Source organism: Gymnogyps californianus, chromosome 2 (genome assembly GCF_018139145.2).
Source record: "Gymnogyps californianus isolate 813 chromosome 2, ASM1813914v2, whole genome shotgun sequence".
Taxonomy (NCBI): Eukaryota; Metazoa; Chordata; class Aves; order Accipitriformes; family Cathartidae; genus Gymnogyps; species Gymnogyps californianus.
Window position 1 is genome coordinate 145,400,229 of NC_059472.1, and position 16,759 is coordinate 145,416,987.

The 16,759-nt window shown below is 41.2% G+C and overlaps 1 protein-coding gene across 1 annotated transcript in view; it reads left to right on the plus strand.

The window, feature by feature from the left end:
- The first annotated feature begins 9,985 nt into the window (after positions 1-9,985).
- Positions 9,986-16,759, plus strand: part of STAM (signal transducing adaptor molecule) — a 32,665-nt gene continuing 25,891 nt past the window's right edge. The window contains exon 1 of the mRNA XM_050891792.1: positions 9,986-10,025. Within this exon, the coding sequence (XP_050747749.1) occupies positions 9,986-10,025 (40 nt within the window). The remainder of the gene's footprint in view (positions 10,026-16,759) is intronic.

Below are 16,759 nucleotides of genomic sequence, written 5' to 3' on the forward strand. Positions count from 1 at the left end.
GGGTGAGGTTGGCGGCGGGCCTCACAGGGGTCCGCGGGCGGGCAGGGCCCCAGCCTTCCCCTCACACGCGGCCCCCGGGCGTCACGCCGCTGTCCCCTCCCGCGTGAGGAAGCTCCCTGTGGGCTGGTACCGCGTCTCCAGCCTTGCTGGTGACCGTCAGGCAAAAGCGCCGGGCATAGCCCACCCCCACAAAAGAGACAGAAAATACCACAGTTCTTGAAAACACAGAAACGTGTGTCCGAGGTTGAGCGTCTGGGAGTCTGGTCAGAGGCCAACTGGTGGGAACACGGCCAGACCCCCACCTCAGAGGCCCCAGAGCCACCTGCCAGGGTGACCTCGGGGAGAGGAGACGTTCCCGTCTGGGAGGTCTCAATAAATACCACCCTCAATGCACAGGGAAGACTAAGGCCCACGCCTGAGAAGGGGGGAAATTTCTTCCTAGAGCCTGAAGAGAACCCAGCTGGCAGACTGAAGGATGACATTTGAATATGTGTGTTGTCTTGTAAGTCTGCTCCCTGCGCACACGCACAGGGAAGCAAAGCCAGCACAGGGAGCGTTGCTGGGACTAGCTCCGGAAGGGGGGGCAGCCTCAGCCTGATCTACACTGGTGTGACATGGCCCTTCAAAGGTGCAGGTGGCACCCGCCATCCTGACACCTGGCTCAGTCTATGCTAGCCTGGGGATGCTGTTCACTACTTTGGGCAGCGTACATGTGGCCTCGGGCTCCTCGTTTCCACAGCTAAGCATGGTGACCATGGCCACTCAGCCCAAACACCTCGAACACAGGCACATACAGACAGAAGAATTCCAAAAGTGGGTCAGGATATATCTTTGAAATGCTACTTTTTCAGTCCTAAAAGATTTCAAGAGTCCAAGTGTACCGCCTTTAGGATGGGGTAGGTCATCTCAATGTTGAAAACACCTAGATGGTCTCTGTTCATGGGCCTTCGGGTAAAAGATAAGTAGATGTGCCCTACAAAAACTTGGTCTCTCTCCCTCTCCTCACCAAAGCACACAAGCAGATGTTCAGCTTCCAGCCTCAAAATACACACCCACTGGCAACAGCAAATGTATAATACGTGCAACCGAAATGAGTAGTTGGCAAAACAGCACCATGTATATGCTAGTAAGATTATAGTAAGTACTGATGTTATATATACACAAACGCTTTTCGTGTTCAAGTAGTGACAAATATAACCCAATTTGGGAATCCTATAGTTAAAAAATCTAGACAAAAGAATTTACACACAGGACTGAACAACCTAATTCAGAAGTTTTTGCCAACCTTGGGCTTCAGAGGTAAGTGCAAGAAACTATGTAGTGGGCAAATATGGGATCATCTGAGCCTAAATTTCATCTCAGTGTAACAATTATAAGTTAGTTTAAACTCTGTAGCTTTCAAAAATATTTTCTGTATTTACTATTTTAGTTCTGGGTATTCCTGCTATCTTACTTACACCTTTTTTCCACTCAAATTTCACTTCTCTCTTCAAACCTTTCTAGCTTCTTGGCTTTGTCAATGCAGTGTTGAAATGGGTATCACAAATTAACCACATACTATGTGTAAAGTGTTTTTTGTCTCATTTGAATTTGCCAACTTAGGACTTCATTAACTGATGAAGACTTTCTAATTTTAAATTATGATACATGGAGGAAGGCATGACCTGATCCCAATTCTTAATATTAGTTGTGATTTTTTAATACTTTTAGCTATCCTTTGCCATTTTTCTCTTGAGATTTTTCCACAGCAGATTTGAGGGAACAAATCCTATTTGCTTTCTGAAGTAAATGTTTTCCATTTTTAAATCCCTCCTTGGATGTTTTCCATGCTTTTGCACAGAATCTTTTGAAATTTGATAAGCGATGTTTGATATATTCTTATTAGAAGTCTATATTACTTTCCTTCCCACTATTTATTTGCTCAAACTTACTGATTTTGGATGCACAAATTATCTGTAACGATGACCAGGTTTGTCTTCGGTTGATTTAGTCAATTAAGAACTTCTTAGTGAGGATAAGTAGCTCAATGTTTTTGCTCTAATATTGTGGGTTTTATTTATGAGCATACAATTTCTCTTGCTATCACACTACCCATTCAACCAATTGATGAGAAATTTCTGAGTATCCTCATAATCCTTTCTGAATTTGAATAAACTAAACATTTTGTGTCATTTGCAGGTTTTGCCATCCCACACTTGCTTGTGTTTCCCAACCATTTATGAATCTATTAAGCACAAAACTTATTACAGAACTTTCATAAACACCCCACTGATTTCTTTTTGCCATAACAAGGAAAACTTGCTCTTTGTTTCTGTTTCCCATGCTTTGATCCATGGAGATATTTTGTTCCTTAATCTATAACTAGTTCATATCCTTGGTAGTTCTTGTGTGACAATTTTTCAGCAGTGTTTTCAAAATGTGTTTCTTGTGTTAATAAGTTTTTTTATCTGTTTTTGTAATTACATGTTCCAGGAATTGCAATAAATTAGTTGAAATGTAATTTCCTTTTCATAAGTTTTCTATTGTTACTTTTTTAATCATGATTTCTGTTGATTTACCATGTATATATTTGTGGTTTACTAGTCTGTATTTTCTGAATCACTATAAGATCCTTTATTTAAATTTGATAAAATGTCAGTTATTTTCAAAGCATTAAGTACAGTATCTGTGCTTAATTAGAAATACCGTACTTTTAGAGTGGCAAAATTATTTCATTTAATATTTCAACTTTGGCTAGCACTTTTTGACCCAAAAAATCTCAAAAGTGATTCATAAGACAGATTTTATCTACATACAGAAATGTAATCAATGGAACTGAATAGGCTTATACATTAATTGCATTATCCAAATCAGCTTTTTTAATCAATTATGGCTGGCTTATCAATTTAGCTCAACTTTGCTGTTATTCAACTACAGTCTGAAATTAACCTTCCTAATAAATTTTAAGATAGTCAGATCAAGGTCTTTTGTATTGTAGGTGAGCATATCATTATGTTTCATATTCATTCTCAACCTTCACAGGCGGTTCTCCTTTATTCACTCTGGTTCCAAACCATCAACATTGCTATACTGTTATGTCAAAAATGAGTGGTTTTCCTGGCCTTCTTCATGATTGATATTATCAATGTATATTTATCTTCTAGGTTCCTATTGCACAAGTAGATATTCAATACCTTATAAAGCTGAACGGGTTTTATTTTGTTTCCAGAAGTACAAGGTAAAGCTTTTATAAGAATTATTTTCTCATGCAGTGTTCTATAATGATTTTTTTTGTTACAAAATTTACCTATCCAATATGGGAACATTCTATGAAATAAAAGTTGTAGTGCTCTGAAAATAATATAATGACTTATCAGCTCCACTATCACAGGGGAAGGTCATCTGCTATGAAACGCTGCACGAGTTACTTAGTATGAGCCCTGCAGAATCATGAGATTACCTTTATACTTCAGCATAGTTAAATGCCAGATGATAACTTAAAATCCTGAGGAAGGAGAATTTGTTAAAAAAGTTGACAACTTAAATTCTGTTTGTCCTTCTGCCCTGTCTTCACTTAACGTTCCCAACACACTTTGCATGAACAAAGTGTTTAGACAACAGACTTACGTATAGTACTTGCACACTATTTTAGGTTTATGATATGTAGTAATCAGTGAGGTATTGAAGGATAAATGCAAGTAAACAGAATTTAGCTATGTCTAAATTGAACAACACAGTGTTTATGCACTTTTTGTGCATTCATCTGGATGTGTATATCTATTATTTTATTTACTACGCTAGGAATAGGACAGAAGATGATTTCAAAAGACATGGTGTAGAATGGATTACGTAAGTCTTGTGGGAAGAACTAGAAGATGTCTTTGTATTTGGCACATCTGAAGCAGTGGGAGTTTTGCACTGCTACTGCAAGATAAATGATTCATATTAAGCCTCTGACTGTACAGTTCAGTAGTCAGCGAAGGAAAACAGGTGTCACGAACACAGGCTGAAGCGGAAGTTTATATTTCTGTTATAAAAATACAAAAATTCTGGTGTGAATGTTTAGAAGTCTTTGTATGAAAACTATTGATTCTATATATCTGAAAAGCAGTGGTATATTTATTTTATGTTCTGAAAAGCACCAGTTTGAGATGCCCTTGTGTATTGTTGTATTTAATCCTCTTCAGAAGCAAAACTATAATCCAAACTGCAATGCTGAAGGACACACACACATGTTAAAGGGAGATGACTATCCTGCTCGCTTGAGTTTGGTTTATCCAAACTCAGTGTACTTTTTGCTATAATAGACTAATTGGACTCTGTACAATAATTACTTTCTTTATGCGATATTGTGGAATGTACCACTGTTTAACTATCCTGACATTTTGTTGCATTGCTAGGCTTGGATAGATTTATGCATAGATCAGTTGCACAGACTGTAATCTGTGCAGTCGGCACCTTTGCACACTACGCAGACTGGCTGTGTCAGGAAGCTAATTCCACTCTAATGTTCTAATTATATAGATATACATATAAAATGCTCAAAACCTAAAATTAGTACCGTTAACTTCAATGGTACTGTTCACGTGAGTAAAATAAAGTACATGTTGAAAATTAACTGCTAGCATAAGTAAGATATTCTTAAATTCCCTTCCCTATATTATGCAATAAATATAATATTTTTCTTAAATAAAGAAGCTTTGCTACCTTGCCAACAGGTATCAGGCAGATTTTTCACAGGGTTTCACAAAACACACTTCAATAATATTAAAAATACCTTCTGATTTTCGGTATATTTCAATGGTAGCTTGCTTGTGTGAGCACTACAATCTCTATAGAGGAGACTGCTTCCATTATTAGTTTGAGAGCACACACAATCTTTGCTTGTTATTTAGTTTTATTTCAAGGACTTGAGTTAAAAAGGGCTCTTTATCAAGGGAGTAGTGTTCCAATCTAACTCCCATTATGGTCAGTGGAAGTATTTCTATTTTCCTTCTTAGAAGAGTGGTGGAGAATGAAAAGATTAATTTTAACCTCATCATTGGTTGAAAACTGGTCTGAGTTATCAGCAAGAAAAAGTGACCATATTGGGTGTAGTCAGTTTGGCCACACTGAGAACAGGTGTTCATGCCAAAAAAAGCACTAGGACAAGTGGTTCCTCATGGCAGCGTCAGGAAGCTGGCACAGAGTGATGCTCCCGCCAGCATCCCCAGGGAAGGCCAGGCACCCAGAGGTCCTCGCAGCTTCCAGATTATCTGCTTCTTACAGGTATATCACAATACATCACTATAAGCTTACTAAAGCAAATAGTATAAACACATTTTTGTGTTTGACTCTGGTGAACTTGTTATCCAAAATAATTTAACAAAACTGCAGCATAAACATATGAAATACTACTTCATGTGAGTTGGTTTACAAGTACTGCTTTGAATACAGAAAGATTGAGGAAGATATAGACACTTGTTTCTGGCATATATATGTGCAAATATTAACTAGAAATTTGCATGTTACCATTTTTAATGTGGTCAGGGCAAACTGAATTGTTTTATAAAGTTTATTATTTGAATGCTTGCCTAGTTCTAAAGTTACATGGATTTGAGGGAACTCCAGCTATATGCTTCATATAATCCTACTTGCACACTTCATAAATATTAAGGCCAAAAAAGACAATTAAATAATTTTAGCCTGACTTCTTGTATAACTGTGCTGGTTTTGGCTGGGATAGAGTTAATTTTCTTCATAGTATCTAGTAGGGGGCTATGCTTTGGATTTGTGCTGAAAACAATGTTGATAATACACAGATGTTTTCCTTATTTTCCTTATTGCTGAGCGGTGCTTACACAGAGTCAAGGCCTTTTCTGCTTCTCACACCACCCCACCAGCGAGTAGGCTGGGGGTGCACAAGAAGTTGGGAGGGGACACAGCTGGGACAGCTGACCCCAACTGACCAAAGCGATATTCCATACCATAGGACGTCATGCTCAGCATATAAAGCTGGGGGACGTTTGGAGTGATGGTGTTTGTCTTCCCAAGTAACCGTTAGGCGTGATGGAGCCCTGCTTTTGCCGGAGATGGCTGAACACCTTGCTTTGCTTGCATGCATGGCTTTTGCTTTCCCTATTAAACTGTCTTTATCTCAACCCATGAGTTTTCTCACTTTTACCCTTCTGATTCTCTCCCCCATCCCACCAGGGAGGAGTGAGTGAGCGGCTGTGTGGTGTTTAGTTGCTGGCTGGGGTTAAACCACAACAATAACAGAGGACACCAGACTTACTGTATTGATATGTTTCATATATTCCCTTTATATAAAGAAATAGATAAGAATACCATAATAAACCATGCAAATTGGACACCTGCAAAATATTAGGACATGTACAATAAAATTATAGATGTGAAGTAAATCACTGTAGTCCAGTACTTAGAATATTTACATGTGGCCTGTGACTGGGATAAATTTTGTCTTAGTCATATCATTGTATTGTTATGCATTACAGCATCTTGTATGCCATCCAAAACATCTTGTACTTGCCCTGTCAAAGACAAAAGCTGTGATTAAATGGACTGCTGGCACTTTCTCTATTCTGAACCTTCCTCTTTTCCTTTGATTTTCTTTTCTGCCCAGCTTCCAGTTCTGAAAGCAACATACACAGTGGACTATAATGAAAATGCAGTTAAAATAGAGGTCAGTGTGACTGATCCCTGAGACAACTGTTGGTCTTCATATCTGTCTCCTTGCTAAAAGTGTACTGGCCTGACTTTTTCCTGGAGTTATACACCTTATCTTTACAGTGAAGCAGCTAGCAAACTAATATGTGCTAAAATAAATGGGCATGCCAACTATAATACTCCTCCAGTAAACTGAAACTGCAGTGGACTTCCCCTCCATGGCCCTAATGTTTTTGTCTTCCTCTAAGAAATACACTTGTCTAATGCAGATGTGTGTCAGTTGAGTGATTGTAAAAAATATTAGAACTTCCCTAGCAGATATTGTCATTTATAAGTTGCTGTTCCTAAGTACCCTTTCCTACCAGAAGACTATAGGGAAATGAATCATTGTATATCATCAGAATCTGGAACTAACCTTGGTATGGATAAACCCTTGTCATAATTTAAAAAATAAGTAATAAATTATATAAACAAACAACAAAATTAAACAGTTACTTAAGCAAATTTAGAAGTATGTCACATCTTTAAAATCCAGGAAGTGAGTTGCACTGGCAATTCACTGAACACATGCCTTTATCTCTTAGCAGTATCTGAACAGCAGTACTATATAAAAAATGAAGCTTGCAAAGAAAGAAGAAGTGTCCATACCAATCATCTTAGACTGTTTACTTTGGACAAAAATAGCACATACTGTTCAAAAACACCCTACTTAAAACTTGCTATTAGGCTGTCTGGAGACAAGTCCTAACTCAGAGAACTGTTGGGTGGATAAGCTCCTCTATGAAATCAGTAGAGTCAGACTGTTGCAGAGACCATCTTCGTGAACGAGGTCTGAAATAGAACAGATGAATAATCCCCTGGACATGCCTGTTTTTCTTGACCCAGCCTGGTGAAGTACAGTCCCCAGCCGTGCCTTCCCACCTCTTCACTTGCCTGGGATCTAATTGCAAGGTGAGTCAGATGAGTGACATGATCCAACAGGGAACTTTCTGCAGTGATGCAGTTTTCGGCTGGATCAGCTGATTGTGCAGCCACAAATGAATTGGATCAAATTCCAAATCCAATACGAGAAATGTGGTGGCAGCACATAGTTGTGGGCACAGGGAGTGCAGTGTTGCTACATTCTCTATCAGCTGTAGTTACCCTGAAATTAGATGCAATTTGAGACTGTACCTTTGAACTAGACTTCTTACTTTTAGATAGCTAATACAAACATTTTGAACTACATCCAACAAAGGAAGCTTAACACACCTTTTTTTTAATAGCATACTCATTATACTACTCACACATAAGGTGGAAAAGCTGGTTTCCGTAGCCATCTGTGTCTGAAAGGGTAAACCCCATACTTCATGGAAGAGTGCTCTAACCACCACCCATTGCTGTGCCATGGAAGAATGCTAGAGCCATGGAACAGGGAAAAGAGGGAGATACAATATAATACAGAGTATTCAGAGGACTCTTGTACTTCACACTGTGTTCAACAGAGAAAAATTGTTACAGAAAGAAAACATGAGCCATGACTACAGAGCCTTAAGATGCTCCCTGAATACAGACTACCTTTTTCAAAATGTTGAGTAGGGTGTTCCCTGGGAGGTAAAGTTGGGCTGGAATCCTTTCAGGCTGAAAACAGTCTAAAACCCCAGTTCCTCACATCTCTCGTGTTTGCTCTTACTGCAGGACTACTGCATAAAAGCTCTGCCTGTTTTGAAAGGATTCTTACAATCCATTTTGAAACCCATCAGAAGGAAGGGATGAAAAAGGAGGGGATAAAACAAGCTCTGAGAACATCTACCATATGTCTTTTGTGAACATAATGGGGGATGATGAATGGTGAGGAGGTAAAGCATCCTCTGACAATATCTAGCAGATGTCGTTGAATTGAGGCGGAATCCAAAGAAAACATGCAATTCCTTAAAAGTAGTCAGTCCTAAGCAGTAGATCAATGCTGACCTGCATCAGCTGCTGAAAACAATTGTTGTGGATAGGGAAAGAAGCAGAACTAGAGATCCTGGAAAAAATTTTAGTAAAATAAGGAAGTGCCTAGTGACTGTAAATCCCTGTGGGAAGAGGCTTGGTGTGCAGTTTTCATCTGATGTGTCAGAAGTCTGCCTAATGCATGCAATCACATTCATTATTGAGCATGGTTAGTGCTATTGATTGCATCCAGTGTTTCTGCACTGCAAACACCAGTAACATCTTTTTCATTTCTTGTTTGCACTCATGACATGCCCATTTGCTCTTTTAGATGTCTATGACTTCCCTCACGTGTGTGCATGTGCCCCTTTTTTGCTTAATTTGTGATTCAACTAGTTCAGAGTAATTAAACAGTACTACAAGTCCTTAAGGATAATGACTTGAGTTTTGTGAGACAGCAGGAAGAGGCAGAATGTCATATCCTATGAATCAAAGTGTTATTGTGGGATACACCCCATCGAAGCCAACGAGATACTCGTACAAAGTGAAGCAGCAAGATACAACTGCGCGACCAAAGGCCACGGCATATTCCAGGTCCTGTGAACAACTGCAGCTACTGATCTCAACAGGATCTAACCGTGAAGTGGTCAGGCTCCCATGCCATGCTGTGAAAGACACTGTCTTAACCATCACTCTGCACCTTTGCTGTCAGGCCACCTAATTCAGAAGCATGATGGCATTAGCATGAAAAGACTCCGTCAGCCCGATGTACAGGGAAGCTCTGAAAGTTTTCCATAGGGAGCAAACACGTCTGGGCACGAAACCGACTCACCTCCTAACTAGAGAGGCACGAAAGAGCTCAGCAGAACTAAATAAAATAAACCTCCGCTTTGAGCCGCCCTACCGGCCCTAAGCTGCCTGGCGGGGGGCGGCGGGGCAGGCTGGGGCCGGCCCGGAGGGCAGCAGGGGCGGTGCCGGTGCCGCCGGGAGCCGGGCGGCAGGGGAGGCCAGGCCAGGCCAGGCCAGGCCAGGCCGGGCGGGGCGCCCGCCCACCCACCTGCCTGTCGAGCCCGGCGGGGGCCAGGCACAGCTCGGGCCGCGGGTGCCTGCGGAAAGAGCCTGAGGGGCCTTCCCGCCAGCCGGGCCCCGCTCCCCGGGCGCTGCGCCGCTGCCGCCGCGGGGCGGGCCGGGGGCTGGAGCCGGGGCCGGGTGGCGGGGCGGTGGGCCGTCAGGCGGCGGCGGGGCCAGCCCCGGTTTCCCAGCATGCTGCGCGCGGGGGGCTGGCTCCCCGGCCCTGGGAGGAGGCGGCGGCGGCGGCGGAGGTACCCCGGGCGGGAGGAGGAGTCGCCGCCGCCGCGGAATTCTCGGTCCGCCGCCGCGCTGCCGGGAGGGGAGGGGTGGCCGCGCCGTGCCCCCGCGCCCCGCGATGCCGCTCTTCGCCACCAACCCCTTCGACCAGGATGTGGGTGAGTGGCTCCCGCGGCGCCCCGGCCCGGCCCGGCCTGGCCCTCCGCCCCGGCCTCCCCCTGAGGTAACCCTGCAGCCGGCCCTCCCTCCGACCCCGCTCCCGCCTCTAGTCCCCCGCGGGCTCCCGGCCCGCTCCCCCCCAACCCCCCCGCCCAGCCCTCTGCTGCTGGGCTCGCTGGCACCCGCCCGGCCTCGCGTGTGGCGGGGAGCAGGGGGCAGACCGCGGCCCGGCCGGGCTGGCGGTCACCGTGCGGCGGGGAGCGGCCGGGTCGGGGGAGCCTTTTAGCAGCGGGCGGCGGTGGCTGCGGCCTGGTCGGTGACAGCACGGGGGCGGCGGGGGCTGCTGCGGGCCCTGCCTGGCTTCGTGGGGCTGCGAGGGAGCGGGGCGAGCACGGGGATGCTTGTGGGAGACAAGCTGGCCTGCTTAGCAGAGGTAACGCTACAGCATAGCAAAACAAGTAGTGAGAAATGCTTATGCTGGAGTGTTGCTGAAAGGATGAAAAGTAAAAAGCACAATCTGCAATTGCTTCACAGACGGGCATGAGAAAATTGTCAAAGCGTTTTGTATTCAGTGTTTTAAAATGAATTCCTATGGGAGCTTTCCTTTTCCCTTTCAAGTGAAACTTGACATGCTGTGGTCAGGTTTCATCCCTACCTTGCTTGTTCCAAGGCCAAACTAGATGGAGAGGAAATGTCTTTCACTTGACAAAAATTGTGCTTAATGCTGATGTGTCCAAACTGAAGGTAAAATAACATATAGGCAGTTAAAAATTCGTTTTGCACGTCTGACTTGTGATTGTGTAATATGGCTTGTCTCCTACCTGCTGCTGATGTCTGTTTTACTTTGGGTGATAAAAGCTTTGTCTAGGGAAGAGCATAACATAAAGGGACTTTTCCTCATATTTGGATAAGTCCCCCCCACACCCACACTAGATTATTTTCTTACAGCAGTATAACACTGTATATGTTTCTTGGAACGACTTTCTTTAGTAGCCTTATACTTGCGGTAGCTTTCAACTACAAATACATCGTTTCTTTCTTAATGTTTATCCAACTTCAGAAGTCAGGGCTCCAATTTAATTCTTCCAGCTCTTCAAAAAACAACTCGAAACTGTTTGAAAAGTATGTATCTTTTCAGGGGGAAGGGTTAGTGCATAAACGAAGGACTGTGACACAAATTCTGTGTGTATGTTATCATGAATTCTTAGTCTGTTGCATCTTAATAAAGTACAGCTCGCTTTTCTTCCCATTTTGAACAGTTAAGAACACTTTTCTGCTGAAGACTGCCTTTCAATTTGTGATTTTCTTGGTGGCAAAGTTGACAATGACTTATTTTGAAAAGTAATAAATAATTTTTCCTAATGGTTTCACTGTCTTCTAGTGTAATTTGGCAGTTAAAAGTGAGGAAGAGATTGCACTGCTTGCCAATTTTCCATGGACCATTAGAGGATTGAAACATTGGTAATATTATTTGTGAGAATGATTTGAACTAATAAGATTAAAAAGTGGTAGCTGAGGTTTGGGCAAGTGTTCACTTTTTTTACTTCCTAAGGCCGCTGTCTAGCAGTGAAGATCTGACTGCTTGAGTGGGTTTCTCTAGAGCTAAGTCTGATAGATGTGCTTGTGAGCACTGTAAGTTTCATAATGCAGGCTAGTAGCACCCTACTGTTGCTTCGGTGCGTTATTTGCTGTTTTGTAGCTGCAGAGGATGCCAACACCTTACCTACTGTGCTTGCCTTGTATGATCACCAGTAGATATTTTTCAAAAGCATTATTCTGTATTCTGTATGAGCACAGGGAAATAGCCACTCAATCCCAAATTGTTCTTGGAAAAGCAGATAGCGGGCAATGGGCTAATTTTCACCAGTAAGTACAGCCTCTTTCCGTTGGCCCCTTTCATGGTGTCCTGAGGGAGACTGAAGGAGCAGCAGGCTGTTCAGTTGGTGGCAGCTACCTTCAGGAGCCTGCTGCCTTTATCCATCACTTAACTGGATTTGTGCCAGGGAGATGGGAATGATGAAGTCTCCCGGAAAGTGTCCCTGGGCCCTCCTTCCCCGAGGCCCCTTGGGAATATGCTGTTATCTGGATGAACTTCTTGGCAGGCTTCATAAGATAATGTCAGCTGTAAAGTAAGCTCTCATGTTCTCGGGAAACTTCCAAAAGTTGTCAAACAGTAGTGTTATTTTTCAGTTCTTTTCTCAGAATGAAAATTGAGTTCTCTGCTTTTGTTCTTGCTCAGCAAGGAAGTTTTCTTTTGAAAATCAGATTCCTGAAGCAGGCAGGCAGTCAAAAGCTGTTCTTAATTCATATGAATTTGGACATCGGTGTAGTTGACAGTATTGCTGTGCTAACTGTGTGTTCTCATGTATTGGACAGCTAATCAGTACTGTGTAATAGTTGGAAATGATTTTGAACCATTTAGAATGATGGATTGCAGAGAACACATCTGGAACTGAATTGTTTTCCATTGTTTTGAGGAGCATAAGTATCTAAGTTCAGAAGGAGAAATTTCTTGGTTTGTCTGACCAGTCATCAGCATTTGGCTAGTCCTGTTAGCATGCTCCTGCTGTGGAACCTGGTCATCTGTAATGGCTTGCCATTTAGTGTCAACTTTGTACAGAGATTTTGAGGGGTGCACCTCTTTTTTAGGTGTGGTTGGCAAAAGAATGTTTTTTAAGACTACTGTTAAACTAATAATATTAAAGAATGCTTTAAGCTGCCCAGAGATTTGAGGAGGTAAGCCACTGTCATCCTCAAAGAGTCCAGGTCTCTGGATGAAGTCCAGATACTTTTTGTTTTCTGAACCTTCTTTATACCATATTTAGGAATATTTCAACAGGAAGGGATGCTAATCAGTGGTGACACAAGTTGGTGTGGATTTTCACAATCAAGTCTGGGAACCTTTGACAGTGTGTCCAAGTAAGGAACATAATAATGGAATTTAACAAAAGAAAAAACCTTCAAGAGACTGGACTGCTGAGGTTATAATTAAGAGACTAATCCTCCATTTAAGAGGTTAGAATTAATGGTGTTCTTACTAGTTTGATGGGAAGTCTGTTTCTGCCATATTTCACAACCTTAATCATAAAATTACTCTCAGAGAATTGTTCCGGAGAAATGCAGGTTTATCTGTAAGTTTGATGCAGGCAAAATAATGGTGAAATGTGCTTTAAGAACCAAAAGACTGTCTGCTAATCTGTCATGTCAGGCTAATTAGTAATGTAGCGGTGGTTAGGCTAGGTTTGATGAAGAACTTACTGCTGAGGCAGTTCTGAAGTGTCATTTAGATGTTATATCAAGAATAAAATCTGTAACTCTGGACTTAATGTAGTGCATACTTTATTCTAACTTGATGTTAAGCATTGTAAACTTAATCTATGTTGTAAGAAGAGAATTGGAAGAACTTTATACTCCCTGCTCTAAGCTTATTATTTCTGAAGTTTTATAAGCTGCAATAAATATAGGTTCTGGTGTGAGTTGTCATAAATGATATCACACATGATATTAAGAGGAGGTGTTTAAAAAACACAGGGTTTTTTGCATGATTTTTCTCCCTTATGCACAGTAAGGGACGAAGGCACTTCTTGCATTTGCTTTGGATGTTAGTCTAGTTTCCAGTGTAGCTAGTGTAATTGTTTGAGGCATCACAGGAGTGGGAAGACAGGAAAGATTCAGGCTTACTATTTACAGTAATAGGAAATTAAGTAGGTAGTTTAGTAATGTAATAGAATTGTCAACCTGATACGACTTGCAATGATTTTTCCCACATTTTATTAACTATAGCAGTTATTGATCATTTTATGCTTACAACTCGTTAGATACTTAATAATATGCATGAATTACATATGATTGTAGGTAAGTGGGGACGTTAAGGTACCACATTGTAGAGTTTGATGTATTAGAATGTAAGAAATGCTTTGACCATGATTCCCGTGGTGCAGTTTCTTGTAATAAAATACTCCTGCTATTTAAACTCATTATTCTTTAGATTTATCCCCTTGGTTAGTCAACATCTTCAAAATGATCCAATTACACGTCTCTCTGAGCTAGGCTTTTCTCTGTTTAGGCCAGGTTTGCCAAAAGGAGGGAAAATTGTTGCAGAGGAGATTCTTAACCCCAGGTAATTATGGAGACTGCAGACTGTGAGTTAACTTCTGGTTGCAAGGGAAGATGAATTCCAAGGATTGGTTCACCTTGTCATGATGCTGGCACTTTTTTGCCCAAGTTGGCCTGCTGCTTTCTCAGCATTGTTTTAGGGAGAAGGGTATTAACTGTGAGCTAACAGGGAGGCTGAGTAGAAAATGTGTGGGAAAGGAGCTATAGCCACCGCCCTTTTCAGTTATTTATAAATGTTTATGAAAAACAAGAACTTCTCACTAAAGATACCTTTGGTGTATGTTCTCAGTGAAAAATGGCAATGCTGACAGGATAAAAATGAGTGGAATACCCTTTCTGTATAATAGCTAACAAAAAAGTCTTTTTCAGTATCCCTTTCTGAAAATGAATCGCCAGACTCTGAGTTCAGCTGGGCAATTTGAAGCCAACATAGTATGTTCCATAGGCAAAGGAGTTTTTGTAGACTGTACTTTCCTGGTAATTCTTTTTCTTTCCTCCCAGGGAAAAGCTGTCATTTTAAGTGCTTCGCATCGTTTCAGACGTGGCAGTGTGCATATCAAAATTCAGAAGAATCAAAGTAGTTATCCAGCATGTAAAATCTGTTCCTCTAGCTGATAAAAATAACACTGTATATTTGATGTGAAAAGTTAAGTCTCTTGCTGATCTTCCTTCTGAAATGCTGCTTCTACTGTGGCTTGGTTTGTAGGGCTCTGCAAATAGATCCTGGCACAGTTTATTAGTATAATGTGCCTGTGATACACCTTGTTTACAGAGTAATCATCATCGTTCTCATATATCTCTAATGCGCTCACCTTCCTGCTCTGTTGTAATATTTCTGAGTGAAAGGTAGTTTGAGTTCCATGGATTTGTTAGAGTTTGCCATAAGACGTCTAAACATCTAAATAATTTTTGCCTGGCTTGTCTTACTGTTTTCAGCATTGTCTTACCAGATCTTGAATCCTTTTGTCTTCATTCCGCTCAGCTTACTGAGTTGAGCAACATCTATCTTGGCTAGACCGCCTTATGCATGGCGGATCCTACATAGTCTTCTGAAGGAATGAGTTGAGGTGGCCTCATGTCAGCTCAGTCACTGCTGCTTGCTTTGCCTTGGATCAGCTAGCAGTGCTTTCATAGGACACCTTCTACAAGTGCTCCCATAAGGACTTTTTAGGAATACTGTAAATGGGGATACAGTTAAACTGAAGAAGTTGGTTAATGGCTTTACTGTAGTTAATGGTTCAACAGGGAATTCTAGTTTCTTTCTGTGGTGGCATTGCCTGTTAGAGGTTATTTTCAATCTTGTCTAAATGGCATCCGGTTGGATGTATTCTTCTGTGCAGTTCTGAGCATGCTAGTGAAATGCAGAGTGGTTAATATTAAAGCGGTGTTTTTTGTAGAATGGGCCAACAAATGCATTTGTTCATTTTATTTGACAGACAAAAAGAACAAAATTATTTACTTTTAACTTCAGTGATGTGGAATGGTATGTAATCAGAATTTCTTGGCGAGTGACTGCAAAAAGAAAGAAAAATTTGCAATCAGTTTCAGTCTTTCAGGACTATTTAAACTATATTGAAGAGATGAAATACTTACATTTATGTTTTTACAATGCTTTGGAATTTTAGTATTTGCATTTATATAGAGAGTGGTAAAGTTATTTATTTAGCCTTGGGAAGAAAACAAGACTTTCAGTGGGAGAGGGGGAGAGAAGGCTGAGAGAAGTGTTGAATTTTTTGTTAATTCTGTGGTGTTTACATTGATATAATGGATTTTTGAGGATTTTTTATCATGCTAGAAACTGGTTGTAATTTTAGTCTGTGAGCGAAGACTTTCTTTAGCCATACTTTGAAGACTTTCTGTGGCCATTCTTTTCTTTGTAACTTCAATTACAACAAACTTCAGTATTTCATTTTAGAGATGTGCAACTGGGGAAATGGAATTATGTTCGTGAATGGAGTAAGAGCAAATACCAACTAGAATGGTTAAAAACCTTAGTTTAGTAGAATATTCTGATAGTTTTTACTCATATTTAACTGCTTCAAATTATGTGCGTTTTAAGTGTTGGGTTTGGGGGTGTTTTGATCTGTTTTGTTATTTCTTGAAATTCTGGGTAGTTTTAACATCTTTGAGACTTGGTAGCAGAAAGATAGCTCAGTCCTAAGATTGGAATTTTTTAAAAATAAACATCAGTAAAATCTAAAGCTTAGGAAGCTCAAACCTGCCAAAACTTCTCTCTAAAAGTGTTGTTAGCAATGGGTAGTCTTTAAGTTTGCTGCCTTAAGAAATGCATCATGCTATTCACTGCGGTATCCGAACATTGATAAGAGTATTTACTCTTGCAAAATTCTAATAAGGCAATAAAATGCTATTGTTAAGATGCAGAACTAAGGCAGAGGAATCAAGTGACTAGCACATATTAGCATGGAAAATGTGCAGCAATATTTATATTTTTCTTACCAGCACCTAAACAATCAACCACTAAGTTTGGCAGTGGCTTTTTTCAGCAGGTACTACATTTCTTCTGTCTACTAGTACTTTATAAATCTGATGATAAATTTATTGTAGGACAGTTATGAATTATTATTTTTTCTTCTGAGAAAAGTTTGCTTCTTCTGTC